Source organism: Pelodiscus sinensis, chromosome 4 (genome assembly GCF_049634645.1).
Source record: "Pelodiscus sinensis isolate JC-2024 chromosome 4, ASM4963464v1, whole genome shotgun sequence".
Classification (NCBI taxonomy): Eukaryota; Metazoa; Chordata; order Testudines; family Trionychidae; genus Pelodiscus; species Pelodiscus sinensis.
The window spans coordinates 114484510-114503091 of record NC_134714.1 but is presented as its reverse complement, the minus strand read 5'-3'; the positions used below and the strand labels follow the sequence as shown (position 1 = coordinate 114503091).

Here is an 18582-nt window from a genome sequence, read left to right as displayed (position 1 = left end):
ACATGGAGACTTTTTTCGGTATAACCCAAAGTGTGAATTTAAATCAATATAGTTACACCAGTATAACTCTCAGTTTGGATGTTGTTATTCCCATACAAGAGTCGCGCATTTTAAAAATTTAGCTTACTAAGAACATTTAGCTTAAAATCTAAAAGAAATAAGCTGTTGATTAGGGAGGTTAAATATCAATTAACTGAATAGTCAATTAACCTCATGAATTCTTATCGGTTACTCGACTATTCTATAGTTCCCAGCAATGGGGCCAGCAGCCAGTGTGCTCTGGCCCCACTCCTGAGGAGCCCCCTTCCACTCCATGCTGCTGCCTCTGTATCACTTCAGAACCCACCCCGACTCCCTACCTTCAGCAAGTCCCTTATCCTGCTTTCCTAATGCGGGAGGCTGCAGTGTGGGGTCCCAGGCGGGAGCTGGTCTGCAAGGGGAGTCAGTTTAAAAGCCAGTGGCAGCAGCCCCTGGCCAGGGATTGAGGTAGGAGGGGCTAAGCTCCTGGACCCAGCGCAAGATGGAACTGAACCGGGCTGCCTGCCCGCCTGGCTCTTAATACACTTATGCAGAGCCACAGCGGGGGTAGGTCCCAAATCTGGGGCGAGCAAGGACTGAGCTGGGCTGCTGGCCAGCCTGCTAACAAATTTACTGGAAGGTGGGGGTGGGAGGTAAATATGTGTAGTCTATAGCATTAACCTATAAGCTTTTGCTTATCAGTTAATCGACTACACTGTTACATTCCTACTATTGATATCAGAACAACAATGTCCACACAGGGCCGTTATATCAATACTGCTAAATCTTTCTCATCCAGAGAAGCCCTAAAAAGACAAATTCTAATTTGGTTAGATTTGTGTATGTTATCCACAGTAAATTCTTAGAACAGCAGCAGTATGAACGTTCCCTCCAAATGTGTGTGCTACTGGGCAGTCGAAGACTGCACTCAAATATTATACCTGGAATATCATAGTGCTGCTTATGCTTACAAACATATTTGACTAAGATAGGTATCTTTGGCACATATTTAATAAGATTCAGCAAAATACCACATCTATTTAATACGCTAAAGAAGCTTGTGAATAGATATGAAAATGATTTAAAAAAATTAATCTGTCCATTATATTTGCATCTTTACAGAAAACCCTGCAGTTCTTCACTCATTCACCTTGTTCCGAGTGAGGCTGTTGTAGAGGCAGAGTTTAGACTGTTTTGTTCCTTCTGGCAAAGACCAATGGGGCTGCGTACGTTTGCCTTTACCTGAAAAAGAATGTAAAAAACTCAAGAAACCTTAAAGAGTATCATAACAAATATAGGGATTTATAGTAAAGGATTTTCCATGAGTGACTGCCTTGAATTATTTCAAAAGGAAAAATAAAACATTTTTTTTTGAGTTGTACAGTAAAGGCTTTGTTCAAAATAGCCCAAACTAATTATATTAATTAGACCCTTTCCATCAAGTGGTAAAGGGATGTAATCATTTCCACACAAGTTGATTTTCTACTCTGATGCTTGTGATTAGTTTATATCCGTTTCCAAATTATAACTCTAAAACAAAAAATTGCAGTACAGTATGCATTAAAACACGTACTTTTTTTAAAATGTATTCAATCATTGAGGTAACTATGTTTTAAAAAAGATCTATAAATATTTATCTGTATAACACCACTGACCTTAAGACTGAAAATCTTAAAACTCATACAATACTTAGAAACATTTTCACAAAATCTAGAACCAGTATTGACAGAACACATATATAGTAGGAGAAAGGAAAGGTGTGGGCTGAGTTTAGAAAGAGCTTCACCCTTTTACTCACACACTACTCTGCTTCTACACCATCATTTACTACAAACATACATCCAAGTGACACACATTCAGTAAAGGAAACAGTTAGGTCTTTAAGTAATTATTGCAGGAACCTGAATCATTATGGTAAAATAAGTATGATAAATTATGGGGTAAAATCCATGACAGGTTGAACCTCTCTAGTCTGGTGCACTCTGTAACAGCAACATCCATGATCCTAGCAAGCTGGATGTCCACTTATCATTAATGTAGCTAAGTTTCCCATGGTCCCATAAAGTTTGTTTACAGCCGCCAGTCCTGGCTTGCAGCACTCAATGATGTTATTTTGTTTCAATTTACCCCTATATATCTTCTAAAAGCCAGTAAGCAGTGGATGTGTTAGTAATGCTGCTAGACTATACCAACCTCCTGAGGTCTGGCAAATTCTCTGGTTCGGCACAGATCAGGTCCTGAAGGTGCCGTATTAGAGACGTTCAACCTGTACCTGAAGGTACTATGTTTTGAGGAAGGAACAAGGAGGAAGACGGGGCCAGAGAAAGGATGAAGACCAGTGTAATTCTAAAGTTCTAATATTGTGTGGAACTGGTCAGAAAATGGAATTTCCATACTGTGGAAATTTCCAACTTTTAATAATCTGTTTCATTCCAGATCAGAATGAAAAAATTTCTACACATTAACAGTGCCCAATACAGTGGCCATCTTGAAACATTTCAATAATGTAAAAATACTAAATATTAAGAATAATATTCAAATATATAGAATAAATGTAAATACAAAAGTCAAAAGAAAATGAAACAAAAAAGTAGAAACGGAAAACCTCTAACTGAAATATTTAATGAAAACACGTCAATTTCAATTTCATTGAGCTTTTATTTTCCAGCTGAAAAATTCTGTAGACATTTTTCTGAGCATCTTTAATACAGAGCTATCCTACTTTTTGATAAAAGGACAGTTCAGAACAGAGCACTGTAATGCACTTTTACTCTCTGCACATGCTGGCTTCCATGGAGCAGCCTGTCCCCGCCCACCTCCCATAGAGACAATATTATGCGGAGGCAGGAAGGAGCCAGTACATGTGAGAAACGGCTTTCAGGCCATCTCCTTGTGCATATCAACTCCTGCAGAGCTGCCTGCCTCCTGCACTGCTGCAGGTGGGAGCTGGTGCTTGCGAAGAGCTGGCTTAAATAAGCTTAAAAGCCATCTCCTTGCGAGCACTGGCTCCCACCTTCTCCCTCCCCATGTAAACATGTAACCGCTAAAAAATCCAGCCCACAAATACCTGTGGTTAACATCCCTAATGCTCATCTTTCACTCAGTTTCACTGGAAGCATCTTTCTGCATGTACAACTGAGAACCACAATAATCAACTGCAAAAAGTTACTATATATATAATAAATGTGTAACTGCTGAAAATTTCAGCAGTTACATGGTTACATGTGGGGCAGGCAGGTAGCTTCCTAGGAGCCAGTGTGCACCAGCTCCCTACACATACCCCAGAGCCTGCATGTTAACCACGAAGGTTAACTGATAAGCACAGACTCATTGGTTAACCATGTACACGGTTACACTTTCACATCCCTATTGGATACATGAGCTTGATATATTTCCCACCACACATTTGAACAACTGGGTAACTAGAAGGGAGAGGCTTAATTTAATACCCTGTCCTGGACAAAAATACAATATTTAATCTGTGTATTGTACTAAGGATGTTAAATTTAGTTTAATCAATTAGTCAATGGAATTTCCATCGACTAATTGATTAGTCGATTGGTCCTGGGAACTAACCCCGCTGCATCTCTGCCTTTTAAATGATTAGGAGCTGGCAGGCTCTTAATACATTTAAAAGGCTGAAACTCAGTTTGGGAGACCTGGCGTGAGCCGAGACAGCTGATTCCTGGCTCATGCCAAGTCTCCCCACTGGGCACCAGCTTTTTTAACATATTAAGAGCCAGTAGGCTCTTAATACATTTAAAAAGCAGAGGCACAGCATCTGAGACTGGGTACGAGTTGGGAATCAGTTGATTCCTGGCTCACACCCAGTCCCCACTTCCTCTCTGCCTCTCCTGCCCCCCGTGGAGATCCAGCGTTCAAGCCAGCTTACCCCAGCACCAGTTCCTGCTTCCTCCTCTTGCTGCCTCAGAGAAACAGCAAGGCTGGGAGGAGGGAGAGAAGCAACTAGTTATTTACGTTCCTATATTGTACATTAAGATGTATTGTTAGTTCTACATATTTTATTGTAAATGAGATGTAAGTAAACACATAGCTCTAGTGCAAAACCAATCTATCCATTCCTGATTCCAAATATCAGAATACAAATGTTTACTATTAGATTTACAATGGTTACAATGACATGCATTTGTGAAAGTGGAAAGAATGATATTGTAAGAGAAAGATGAATTATACTGTAATAATTGAATACTGTTTGTCTCTGAACAGGAAAGATATGATTATGTTTGTAGGTATGCAGCTCAGAATGAAGCTAGGTGTGCCTGGGATAACAGGAAAAGGAACATTAGGTGTTAGGCAGAAAGTAATTGAGGTAACCAGAGAGATATGAACAGGAGATTGCTGTGTGACTGATGCGGAAATAAAGATACTTGACCAGTCTCATACTAATCATGTCAAGTTTTGCCACCTTTTAATCTTGGTAAGTTGGCTTTCTTTTGACTGTATAAATCTAAGGGGTTTGAGCCTTGTATGGTACTCACATTTTCTGGGTGTATTAGCAGAGCGGCTTTGCTAATAAACAGAGCGGTCTAACAAATCTGTGAGTCCTGTGTGTCTGACTTTTACGAATTACTGTGGTGAAGTTCACCACCAAAGTCCATTCACACTCCGTCCCCACTCCTCCACTTTCCTCTCAGAGCTTGAACCTCCCAAATCCCATCATTTTGTTCTTCTGTAGGTTGAGCCTAAGTTAGTTTGTTCTCATCGACATCCCTAGCTCTCTTAAATTCTAGGAAAATATAAACAGCAATATGCAACTTTCCACACCATCTGCATACTGAAAACTCAAGGACATAACAGCTCACTACCTTCACCACCTGTCAGACATACATGCTTGACAGGAGACCTGGTAAAATTACTTTGGGAGAAGGCAGATTCATTACCACCCTTTGAAATTTTTCAAACAGAAAGGTATAAACCTATTGAAAGGCTATTCTATCAGCACCTATAACACTCTTGTGAGTAAATCAACAAAGCCTTATATAGTTAGTGCTATCAAAGATTAATACTACAGCTAACAATTCAGCACGGGCACCTTCACTGTGTCCAGGGCTGAGGACAGACTTAACTAGGCTGGGCCTGAGGACAGAGAGCTCTGTGCCCCCAGAAAAAGCAGGGCCTCGCGTGGAAGGGGCAGCACTGGTGGTTAGCCTCCCCTAGTCAGCCTTTCAGCACCACTGGATGCGTGCTACTCAAAGTTCTGGTGACACTTAAAAGGTCACAGGCCCCTGGCCACTGCCATGGTAGTAGTAGCCAGGAGCCCCAGGCCCTTTTAAACCACTGGGTCCTAGGGCAATGGCCCTCTTTGTCCCTCCACTGTCGGTGGCATTGACTGTGTCTCATGACAGATGGAAATAAGCCAACAAAATGAAAATGGTCTGTGCCAGATTAACAACTAAAACCAGACTGATAGGGCTTCCTAACATCTAGGATGATATGATGTTCTTGGTATCAATTCAGCACCACCCTCCCAACTAGCTTGACCAAAACATACTGGGTGTTAACATTCACCTGTTTTTAAGCATGTACAGGAGGTAAGTACCATGAATAACGTAATAGCTATTACATGACTTCTTGAGCAGAAACCTCATTATAAAGCATTTATTTAAGAGCAACTGGTGTGAAGAAAAACATCAGAGAAGAATGACAAACTCCCACAAAGTTACACAATAGCCTAGATTAACCAGTTAGAATTTCCTCACACAAACAGTAATTGTTTAATTACCAAGGAAAAGCTACATTCTTTTCAGACATGATCATGTAGCTTGTTAATGATCTTAAAAAGGGTAGTATTCAGTTTAAATTATTATAAACTTATACACTATACAAAATCTGTATTTATTTAACCCATTGCAAAAACAAACAAAACCCCCCAAAAACCACACATACAACCAAAACTCAATGGCGCCAACCGGACCTCACATGGTCAAAACAAACATGGTATAGCTCTGTGACAGAATAGAATTTTTGGTAATATTGTAATGATTCCTATGGAAGCCTGTTTCCATTCTTAGTTTGCACTACTAGCCAGTGACGGGGAGTGGGAAGGAGAGGAGGGAAGGGAAAGAATTAAATTTACTCTCTTAAGGCAGACCAAAGGATGGTGTGGGCAGGAGGGGAATGCGTGGACAAGCTGTCTGGGTGGACTGAATGGATTATTACAAACCTTGGCCGACAGTGACCAAGTAATCGAAAAACCAGAGAAAACAATGGAAAACCCAACCATTGGACAATGACATCCAGCAACCAACCCCCGAGAGGAAAGAGGGTTTCCTCACTTCTCAGCAGGGAAGCTAAGCAGAGCCCCAGCTTAAGAACAAAGGACTGACTAAGAGGTGAGAGAGACAGGACAAGCATAGGCTCTGGAGAAAGCTTGGGGGTTTGCTCACAAGGGAAATCAGTGACACAAACAGAGCCTGAAAATGAAGTTCACTACAGCTTGACTGGTAAATTGCTCTGGGATGACCAGAATGGGTCATGGTTTTATCTTTAGACCTCTATGCTAAACTAAGGCCTTCCAGTGCAGTCTATCCAGCTGAGCACCATTTCAACCATCGTGAGAGGTGCATTAGTCCCTGAAGAGTGTACAAGTCACTAAACCGGAGTCCATCTCAGTTGAATTCACTCAGGGGGAATCATGATGTGATGCAAAAACAATGAAGCCCCAGCAATTCAGTCTCAGGATATGGTGACACTGCATGGCCTACCCTGAAAGAAGAGTAAGAATCCCCCTGGGGGGAAGGGGGGGAGGTCTAGCACACTGAAAAGGTTCCTCCAAGAGACTGGTCCAAAGCTGGAAGTGTAACACTGATGTTCTGAATCTATGATTTATACCTAATAGTTAGGGTTTTTTATTATTATTAAAACACTGAAATGGATTCTGTAGATAGAGAAACTATCAGGTAAAGCAAATAAAGAAATAGCTTCATTATTTCAAATATCTCTGGATCCATTATATTGCCACATAATTAATTCTGCTCAGTGTAGAACTTTGAGGTAATTTGCTAATGATGTAATTAGGAGTGTGTGTTACACTGCTAGCAACACAGCTACAATATCCTAGCAGGAACAAATGGGTCACTTTGGAGTACTTTTACTAATTTTAATCGAGAAGGACTCGGATGGTAGTGATCACAATTGTGAGCTCCAAGGGCCTTGGTGCACAAGGTGTTGAAGGTTCTATTGGATCCATTCTGTGCTCTCCTTTTATTCATGTCCAATAAGGTCACTAGAAGATTTCATAAGGAGCCAAATGCTCCATCTTCAGTATGGTAATAGCACACAGCTTTCAGTCCAACGCATCTACAGGATAGGCTAGGATAAAAGTAGCTGTTTCTACCATAGACCTTTTTACAGTCTTTACCCATGTCTTTCCCACCTTGAAACTAGGTAACTGCAATATACTCTATATGGAGCTATATCTTAAGAACATTTGGAAACTTCAGCTAATGCAGAATTAACATGACATCTGTTTGAGTGAATCCTCATACCAGAAGCACACAGTACAATTCCAGTGATAACAGGTTCATTGGCTGTGGGTTTAAAGGTAGAATTTAGATGCTGCTCTTTCCTTTTAAACTCCTAATAAACTATGGGACCTACTTACTCAACAGACCACCTCTCTTTCCTTTGCTATACTGTCACAGTTGTGACAGGAGACACACCTAACTTCCCTGGTATAAACGTGGAGGGAACTGTTCATAAGGTGCTCTCAACTATGGAATTTGTTTTCTCTTTTGGTCTGTTAGAGCCCAAATGGGTCATACTTCTGGATACTCTTCAAAGGCCATTCTTTTCTTCCTTGGACAGTTGAGGATGAAAGGAGGGAGGAGTTGAAAGGGTTTATTTTTATACTTGCTGGTAGGTTGATTATTAGAATGTCAGAAGCCTGTTATAAGAGATTTAAATTAGGGATGTAATAGTACGGTTGATTAACCGACAAGCAAAAGCTTACAGGTTAATGCTATAGACTACATGCATTTCCTTCCCCTACCTGCCAGTAAATTTTTTGCCAGGCTGGCTAGCAGTCTGGTTCAGTCATGGCTTGCGATGGATCCGGAACCTACCCCTGCTGCAGCTCTGCATTTCAAGTGTATTAGGAGCGAGGTGGGCAGACAGCACAGCTCAGTCCTGGCTCATGCTGGGTCTGGGACCTATCCTCCATTCAGCTCTGCATTTTAAGTGTATTAAGATTCAGGTGGGCAGGCAACCCAGCTCAGATCTGGCTCGCACCGGGTTCAGGAGCTCAGACTCACCCCCTCCCTTCCCCAGACAGGGATTGCTGCCACCCCACATTGCTGACTCTCTCTCAGAAGCAGCAGCATAGGTCAATAGGCAGCCAATCTGCAAGATGAGCTGTTTTTTAAACTGGCTCCCTGCACAGATCAGCCCCCACCTGGCACCCTGCGCTGCTGCCTATGATATAGTGGAGGCCAACCCTGCCCCCAGGGACTATAGAATAGTCGACTAACTGATAAAATTTCACGAGGTTACTCGACTATTAAATTAACCGATATTTACCATCCCTAATTTAAATATTATTTTGATACTGTGGAATTTAAAATTATGTAATCACCCATAGCATGGGTGGGAAATTGATGAGGCTCTTTGCAATCATATTATATAATATGTCTACTATTTGTATACTGCCCATCAACTCCATGTCACTACTCACTTGTTTGAAGTTTACAAGATTCAATCTTTTCATTGCTGTCACCACAGATTGCTTCTATGTGCCTGTACCACCGAACAACATGGAAATGCTGGTCCATTGGTGGCCTCGAAAACTGTCTGAATACCTCCACATCTGCATGTGAAAATGTGAACCCCTGGATATAACTACGTGTGCTGAGGTACTTGTCCAAAGCCTTCAGCCTGTCTTCCTCTTCACTAATGCTCAGAATGAAACTGTAGTTGGAAGCTGCAAAGACAGAGGCACAGGACATACAGTCAGAATGAAATAAAAATAGATGCCAAAACGAGTAATGGAAATAATATAATTGAAACAAATGGGTGTGTATTAGAAATTGATAGCAAATCGAGGGAAAAAATATTTTGTCAAATGTCATGAACAATCATAAAAGGCTGTTATAAATGGTCTTCTATTTTAGGATTATTTTCTTTCATGGGAAATTTCAGGGAGAAATCATGGCTCAGAGACCCAGGCACAGACCCAGGCCTTTTGCATGAAAAAAAAAAAAATTATAAACAGAGAATCTTCCACACCTAATCAGTACTTCTCTCTGTCCACTAAAGACCTTGTTCCACAAAATGTAGATTAATTTTATGCACCATGCATAGCCATATTAGTTTTAACAAAATTACTCACAACATATAAGGTTTGTATTGAAATCGATAATAGTCTGTATAGTACAGTCCCTATCATCCGACGTAAATGGGACTGACACATGGTCGGATTACCGAATATGTCGGATGATAGGGACTGCTTCCGGGAAAGAAGTGGCCCCAGCAGGAGCCCCATCAGCTGCTCCTAGAGAGCATGGGGACAGCTGCTGCCACCGGGGCCGCTTCTTCCCCGGCAGCAGCAGCAGTCCCTATGCTCTCTAGGAACAGCTGATACGCTGCTGCCAGGGAAGACGCGGCCCAGCCAGGAGCCCCATCAGCTGCCCCTAGAGAGCACGGGACAGCTGCTGCTGCCGGGGTGGGAGAACGGCCCCACTCGCTGCCCCGTTGTCCCGGGCAGGAGCGGCAGCAGCTGCTCCAAGAGAGCAACAGGGCAGCAAGCGGGGCCGTTGTCCCTGCCTGCGTTGTATCCGATCCTGCAAAGTCCCTGAGAGCTGCAGGGCTGGATAAAGCAGAGTGTCAGATTACCAGGAGTTGGATAATCCAGACTCCACTGTACTTAAATTTTTGCAGGACTGGGGCCTAAGTACAGGGTCCTAATTTGATGCCCACTTTCCCCTACTTCTTCTCAATGACAAATGTTTGCAGAACATTAAATTACAGTCACTGGTGCAACTATCTGAATGTCCCCTGCATCAGTTTTTTTCCCCTCAAATGTATCTATAACATGAATCAAAATGAAAAGGAGTTACATTAATGGTCAGAAGAGATGTACACTAGCCCACATGTACACCCATTCTTTCCTATGACTTACACAGTTTATCTTGTATTCATGTAAATGTAAAGCAGACTTTGTTTTATAAAGTTTGTTCACTGTGCAGAGCACATTTACAAAGGGAGACGTTCTGTGGTTTTTGAGGCACACTCATAATAAAGCATTGTATAAAAAGTATTTGTGATTTGCTCTTAGTGACAGTGATAGAATCTGTGCTACCACTCACATCAGTACACAAACTCGTAAAACGTTCCCTAACAATTTAGTGCTTAAGTGCTTTTTATGGGCAATAATTTTTGATGGGGAGGGGACTATGCCGAGATTTTTGTAAGCAGTCAAGGGAAGCTCTTTTCTGTGGAGGATATGGGGGTCTGGGATGGAGGTTGGGTGCAGAAGGGAGCTGAGGGTAGGGGGCTGGAGTGCAGGAGAGGGTGTAGGGTCAGAGGGAGTTCAGGTGAAGGAGGGTGTTGATCTGGGGCAAAGGATTGGGGTGCAGGAGTGGATTTTCACCTGGGGGAGTGGTGGTGGAGGGGGTGCAGGGTCTGGGAGGAAGTTGTGACCTGAAGGAGTAGTGGTGTAGAGGGTTTGGGTGGTGACCTGGGACAAGAAGGGGTGGCAATCTAGGGTAAGGTGTTGCAGTATAGGAGGGGGTGGGTGCCAGAGAAAGGGGTAGAGTGCCTCAGGCAGGCTTTGGCTAGGAGTCATTTCCTTTACACAGCTCCGGGACAGCAGCCCAACAGGGACCCGAAGGCAGGTTCCCTTCCTGCCCAACCCCAGGCTACTCAAAATGGCTGTAGGCTCCTTCCATGTGCCACTTGGCGCCATGCGTCCCTGGAGGGGAAGGCTTCGTACACCTATCCCCACGGCAATCATCGCAGCGCCCAGGGAGCTGCGATGACTGGCCTGGGCAGCAGGCAAAGTCTCCACTAAGGGCTTTATATATCGACTAATTGACAAATTGCATAGTCAATGCATTTTGCATCGACTATTCACTTACTTGATAGGGCACCTCCACCTTTCAAGTGTAGCAACAGCCCAGTGGGGGACTGACCCTGGGCTCCGTGCAGCGCTGTCACTTTGAAATGCTCCATGCAGCCTGACGTCAGGCTCACCACTGGGTTTCAAAGTAGCAGCATCCCACGGAGCCCACGGTCAACTGGGAATTCCCCAGCTGATCCTGGGCTCCACGCAGCGCTGCCACTTTGAAGCGCCATGTGCAGCCCGGGGACACCCCAGCTGGCCTCGGGCTGCGCACGGCATTTCAAAGCGGCAGTGCTGTGTGGAGCCTGGGATCTGGCCCCAGGCTTCAAGTGGTGCTGCTGCTTTGAAGTACCCCCTCCTTTCCCACACCCCTTGCTGTCTCTTTCTGATAGAGGCAGCAAAATGGGGGAGCAACTAGTCAACTATCCTGTTGACTATCTGATAAGCATCTGCTTATCAGTAAACTAGTTGACTAGTCCTTCACATCCCTAGTCTCTACACGCACCCCCGCCCGCCAGAGACATGTGGCAACTAGAGGGAGCCACCAGCCATTTTGAACAGCCTTGGGCTGCAGCAAGCAGAGAGCCTGCCTCAGGGTCTCGGTGGGGTGGGTCAGATCAGAAGACTTGGCAGGCTGAATTCAGCCCACAGGCCTTTTCTTGCCTATCTCTGCCGTAGGAGAAAAATTCATATCACAAGATATAAGTCTCAAAAAACGTATAAGTTAATGCAAACGAAGCAATGCTCTCTTTGATGAGTATTATGGCACTCATGAGCTTTAACTAATTTAAGGATACTTTGTAAGCTTGAGTAATGATCTTTGCCCTCCACACCCTAAAATGAACTGGAAAGGAAGTGGTAAAGCATTCTGTGTCTCCTGTTTACACATACTCAGCTAACTGGAGGGATATAAAAACACGTGTCCTTCTGAATGCAAGTGAAACTAGATGTCTCAAGGGGTTCCTGGGGATTTACTGTTAAGTTACTGGCTCAAATTCAGCCAAAATTCAACAGTCATTATCAATTTTCCTTCCAATTTTTTCCAAGTCTGTGCAGAATAAATTGTTATGGGACAGAAGCATGTGCCCCACGAGTAGAAACACACACAGTTGGCTGTGGGCGTTCTGCTAATCAGCTGAGCCGCACGTGAATCTCTCCTGGATGGTCACCCAAGCACTCAGCTTATAAGAAACACTGGTCATTACCATCTATTGCTTGTTTGCTGACATGTAAAATACACTAACCTTCCTCCTGTTCATCCCGGTGGTCAATAGGGATGTTATATGGCATGTAATTGAACAGTTATGTAACTGCATTAAATTTTAGCAGTTACAGACTATTCAATAGTATCCAGAGGTGGAGCTGGCAGCCAATGCGCTCTGGTCCCACTCCCAGAGAGCCCCTGCCACCCAGCACTGCTATCCCTGTAAAGAAGAGAGTACTCACACACAAATATATGGGGATACTCAGTGGGGTACCAGCTTTATTGGGCCCAGTGCATTCAATGACCATCCCTAACAATGTGAGTCATTTGCACAAGCCAAATGGATTCAGTTTCGGAATCTGTGCTGCAGAGAAGGTTGCTGTCTGCCAAGGCAATGAAGGCAAATGATTACAAATAGTCAAACAGATTCATAAAACTGTTACTCTAGATATAAAAAAGTCAGGTTCTCTTTTGCATTCTTTAGGGTGATTTGCAGCTTAAAAATAGAATCTATAATAGTATAATTTGCTTTATTATTAACATCACCTCAGATTACTTTTTCACCTGTTTACATTTTGCATATTATTCATCATGGTCACTGAAAACAAACTACAGGAGCCTTGCACAAATTCTGCTAATCTGAGGCAGGTTATTCCCCCCACCTTGTACCTCAGACAACACAAAAGTGGAGGAATAGATTAGGGATGTGAATGGGTAACTGGTTAACCGGCAGCCCACACCATGGTACTCGTGGGCCAGGCACTGGCAGGCCCACAACATGGAGTCTGCTCCGACTGGCCTAGGCCTTTTGACCACAGGATCCCGCTTAATCAGTTAACCAGTTAAACCTAACATTTATCTGGTTAACTGATTAAACAGGAATTATTAAATCAATTTTATTAAATTATTACATTTTCATGACAATTTTGCAACAAATGGATGAAAGAATGTACATAAACAGAATGGAAAGGCATAGAAATTCACTGAGTTAAATAGATGACATTTCAATACAAATGATGTATATTGGAGTCAAACCATTTTCTAGGAGTAGGGACTGTAAAATGGAAGGCTTGAATTAAGCAGGATCTACTGTAATCAGTTTCAGTTTTGTTCTTTAGTTTTTGTTTCAAATTCTCACAAACTAATACAAATGCTACCTCTACATTTCACACCGCTTACAGCAGCCTCCAGGGTATGTACAGTTACATGAACATATAAAAAAGAAGACTGTATCCACACTGCAGCGTGTGCACCGATGAAAGGCTCCGACAGAGGGGAAGCTGTGGAAAAAATCACCAGCAGCTTCTTACACCAGAAAATGGCTCCTGCAATGGGACGCTACACTACTAAAAATTGCCCTATAAATAGAGAGGTACAACTTAGGCTGTAAAGGACTACGTAGGGATACAGCTGAATACATCACCACAGGTTTTGGAAATGCCTGCACTCTATTGGCAATGCCTCACCATCTACACTATTTATACCTGTGCTAGGGTATGTGTTCCACACACCTCCAAAATGTATTTACTGTGTAGAATGACCTAAAGCTACAATACTTTGGTGAAATAGTAGAGGACAATACTTAATTTAAAAAAAAATAATCATGAAACAATGTTTAATATTAGACTATTAAAATATACATTAAGTAAACAACATTTATTTTTTCAACAATTCAACAACACCCTTATAAGTGATAAGTAATACTGCTAGTCCTTATAATAAACTTAAATAAGAATAATGGAAAATTTTTGGTTAAGTTGTTGAAAGTAAACCAGGAAAAGAAAAGGCATACTAGCAGTCACTTGATAAATACAAGACTATTATTACTTGATAAAACAGAACTATTAATAATATTTTCTAAATGTGAAGGGACCACCACTTTGGTTTATGCTTGTACAGACACTTGCACAATGGGCCACACTACAGTATTTACAGTAATTAATAACTTACAAGCAAAAACCTCTAAATTTTTTTACAAAAAAACCCTGCCTTTTTTTTTTTTAAACTTGGTATTTTCAAAAGATTGGCAGGACAGCAGATGCTCCCTGAATAAAACATTGTCAATTACTCCAGGACAATTTGAGTTGCTGCTCCTACACTGATTAGACAAGACTTTTTGATGATGTTGGCTGAAAAAAAATGCAGACAGTCACTTCTTTGCTACCTATGACTGTACACCACAATCATATCTGACAAGTTTGTTTCTTTGAAACAAACCCCACACCATACTGATTCTTATAACCTGTAGAGCCCATCATTAGAAGAGACTGTCATACAATAATATGAGTTCAAAAGAAGAAAAGCAATCATTAGAAGACAAAGGAGAAGGGACAACATAGGATTTCAAATACATTTAAGCTATATAACAGGGACTCCTAGACACTCACATATCAATAATGGTATTTCAGGCTTGTATTGCTGGTATTCCAAGTTTTGCCTCATAAAGAAGTAAGTGTCTCACTCTTCTACCACTGCTCAGTTTCTGTGAGAGCAGTCTACCCATCCCAATGGCATAGTTATACTGACTTAGCACAGACCAAATGTGGGTCAGATAGGCAGCTGTAGCTGTCTAGGAAGCATAGGATACATATGATTTGTTACACTCATAATATCTACTCTAATCCTCCATGGTGTAGTTTCGAGGGCGCATAGTTTCGAGCAGCCACCTACAGCAGTTAGGTCCTTGAAAGCTCTTTAAATCCAAACTTCAAATATCTCAGTCCCAACAAGTGATGAGCCTTTGCCTCTCACTACTTCTTATCTATAAGGCAGGAAGACACCTCAGTGACATTCACATGAGCTAAACTAAGTCCCCCAGATCTTGAAACAGCACAGAATTCATAGCGCCCCTTCCTAATGTACTAGAAAAAAGTAAACATCTGATGTCACACGCCACGGCTAGAACACCTGCCACGGTCCGGGCATTTGCAGGCTCACCCCAGTTTCGCAACTGGATATTTCAGGTTCTGTTCGAGTAAGGGGTCAGCCCCGCAGCAGAGTTTTGACACAGCGCGGCGCTAACTAGCAAAGCCGGCACAACACGTGAAGGCAGCGCTACGCCCCGGGCTGGCCCGGAGCCGGGCACTGGTGGGGCACCACAACGCGGTGGCAGGGCACGACACCGCGGCACCAGGGTGCGGGGACATCACGCCCCAGCGACAGGCGGCAATGACACCAAGAGCCCCGGTGACATCTTCCCCCCCCCCCCCAAACCATCGTATTAGGACACGGCTCCTGGATGCAATGACATCACGGCGCGGGGCAGGGTAACCGCCCAGCGGGTCGCTAGCTCGCCCCTGGCGCGTGGGGGGGCACGCGCCAGTGGCAGGGCGCGAGGACGCAGTGACCCGTTGCCATGGCACGGAATCTCTACCCCACGGATGCGACACCCCGCCCCTCCCCCATACTGCTGCCTTGCACCTCGAGCGGCCTTAAAGGGGCCGCGTCCGCCCGCGCCCGGGACCCGCCACTCACCGTGCTGCCTGCCGGCTGCCGCCATCCCGCTCCCTCCTCCTCCTCCGTCTGCCGCGTCCAGCCGCCTAGTTCTCTCACAGGCTGATGCAAGACCGCACCCGGATGGGAAACCATCGCTCCGCCTCTGGCCGACACTTCCGGTGACCACCGAGTAACTAAGCAACGAAGAAAAACGCACCTCCGCCGCAGCCGGTGTCACGTGACGGAGGCGGTCGAGCCGGCGCGACAAGAAGCTGGTGCGCGTGCGCGACTGGGAGGTGCCTTTCCAGTCTCTCCTTGCTTGCTAGCGGCCCCCCTCCCTCCCCGCGGCGGGGCCTGTGAATTCCATCCCTCCTCCACCCAGCTCTGGGAGGCGGGGCTTGTGAGGCTCCTCCCCCTCCATGAGCTTGGTCCCTGCAAAGAGAAAGGGACTTGTAGGGGGTACTGCGTTCCCTCCTCTGGGCAAGAATTAGGGCCTGGGGGTTCCCCCTGCCCTATTTACCCTCCTCAGGAGCCAATGGGGGAAAGACCTGCAGGGTTGTCAACTCTCCTGGGCCAGGCACCATTGTTACAAATGGCATCCGGTTTGTTTGAGTGGGCAACTCTGACACCATCATCTCTGCAGAGTGACCACTGGACAGTGCTGTCAGCCCTTATCACATTGAACATCATTGCTGTGTCTAGACTGGCAAGTTTTTCGGCAAAAACTGGCCAGCTGTCTATACTCGCTGCTTGAATTTCCGCAAGAACACTGACGATCTCATGTAAGATTGTCAGTATTCTTGCGGAAATACTATGCTGCTCCCGTTCGGGCAAAAGCCCTCTTGCGCAAATGCTTTTGCGCAAGAGGGCCAGTGTAGACAACGCGGTATTGTTTTGCGCAAGAAAGCCCTGATCACGAAAATGACAATCGGGGCTTTCGTGCGCAAAACCGCGTCTAGATTGGCACGGACGCTTTTCTGCAAAAAGTGATTTCGCGGAAGAGAGTCCATGCCAATCCAGACGCTTTTTTCTGCAAATGCTTTTAATGGAAAAACTTTTCCGTTAAAAGCATTTGCAGAAAATCATGCCAGTCTAGACATAGCCAATGAGTCAGAGGCCTCTGCCCTCAAAACCTTTGATATTGGCATAGACATGATGAGTTGAAAATAATAAATTGTGGGATTTTCTGGCGCCTGAAGTCACACTTGTAGGCAATCTTCTCTCTGTAACCACAAAGGCTAGGGATGTGCATTTATTTTAAAAAGGAAATTGAAAGTCTCTCTGAATCAAATTACACCAAATGAAGGAGTTGGGGCTTTATAAAAAACACCAACTATCACGACAGTCGGGATACAATCACATGAGTTGGCATTACAGAGAATGCTAAGTTCTATTCACCCATGCCACCATGGATGCTATAATAATGGCACAGCTGCCATCAAGAGGTTTAATGTAAGAGCAACTTGAGGCTGATTTGTAGAAGGCCCTTGACTGACTATAGTTAGTCTGTGCACAGTAGAGCAGAGTTATAGGCAGCCCTAGCCCTGAATACTTCAACTCTGCAGGTACAAGCTGAAATCTTGAGTTCATATTACATAGCTGTAAATTAATACAGAAAGAAAATGGAGAGATGCACCATAATATAGAGGTATTAGGTGCAGGAATATAGGGCGCTGCTCTGTTGGAGCATGGCAGGTTCCCCGGTTTTAAGGAAAAAGTTGATACAAATCAGAATTTGGACCCACTTCATCTTCCTTCTTCTTCCAACTCATCAAGAACATATGTACAACAAGGAATCTAGCTTCAGTTTTTAGTCAAGGTGAGGAGACTATTGTTTCAACAATGCTGATGTTATTCAGTTTCAGTTCTAGCCCAAGCATCACAATAAAGCTAGGGGGAGGAAGGTGCTTATGATCCTTTAAACCAGTGTTACTCTACCCATTTACCATTGTGGGCCACATGTGCAGCTCTCCATGGGTATATCTACACTGCACCTGGAGCTCAAAATGAACTACCCAATTTAAGCTACACAAACTATGTCTGAGTCAATTTCGAAATAGCTTATTTCAAAATTTGGCACCATCTACATAGCACTTATTTTGAACTAAATCACTATTCTGAAATGTCCCTTACTCCTCGTGGAATGAGGTTCACAGGGAAGTTGGATAGCGAGCTTGTTATATTTTGAAATAACGGATACGTTCAAAGGACATGGAATAGCTATTTTGCAATACCTGTGGTATCCCAAAATAGTGCTGCAGTATAGAAGTAGCCTGTATGTTATGTGGGCTGCCTCCAAACTATACATTACCTGCAGGGCGCTGAGGATGTCACATGGGACAAAACTACGCCGATAGGGCTGAAAACCACTGTTCTAAACAGAGGTTACCCACATCATTTGTGCTACCCCATCCCAGAGCAATATGCAAGAATGCAGAGACAGAATTAATGCAGATTTTTCTTGCTTTTTGCCTAACAATTTAGCCCTTTAATTGCCTAACAATTCTTCATTAGTATAACTTTTACTTTGTGTAAATACTAAAACATGGATTGAAACAAAGTACATTCAATTCTGGTCTACCTGGTAATAAGCTTTCTCTTTGTAAGCAGAAAGATTCAAAAAGCATGAAGGAGCTTATTAAATCTTTTAGCATTAGGGTAAGAATCAATGTACTGGAGGCATAAAATATTAAAATACATATTTGAAAAAGTTATATTGTGTCAAATGTCACATGGATATTCACTAAAATTGTTGTAACCATAAGCAGTTGCTAGCTGTGTATTGTCCAGAGCAAAGCTTACATTTGCTCCTCTTCTCTGTCCAGTTTCCCCACTAGATCAGTAAAAG

General features: G+C 43.6%; 1 protein-coding gene across 4 annotated transcripts in view; it reads right to left on the bottom strand.

Moving 5' to 3' along the window:
• The window catches only part of CARS1 (cysteinyl-tRNA synthetase 1), a 55795-nt gene extending 39838 nt beyond the window's left edge, over nucleotides 1–15957 (bottom strand). The window contains exons 1-3 of one of the 4 annotated variants that reach the window (XM_006134899.4): nucleotides 15774–15955; nucleotides 8711–8956; nucleotides 1169–1260 (exon numbers count right to left, since the gene is read on the bottom strand). In XM_006134899.4, the coding sequence (XP_006134961.2) occupies nucleotides 1169–1260; nucleotides 8711–8956; nucleotides 15774–15798 (363 nt within the window). In that variant the 5' untranslated portion in view covers nucleotides 15799–15955. Of the gene's footprint in view, nucleotides 1–1168; nucleotides 1261–8710; nucleotides 8957–12541; nucleotides 12732–14686; nucleotides 15484–15773 lie in introns of those variants that run through there. The other 3 variants (XM_025190597.2, XM_075928130.1, XM_006134900.4) reach the window with 3 other exon arrangements.
• Between the last annotated feature and the right edge of the window lie 2625 nt (nucleotides 15958–18582).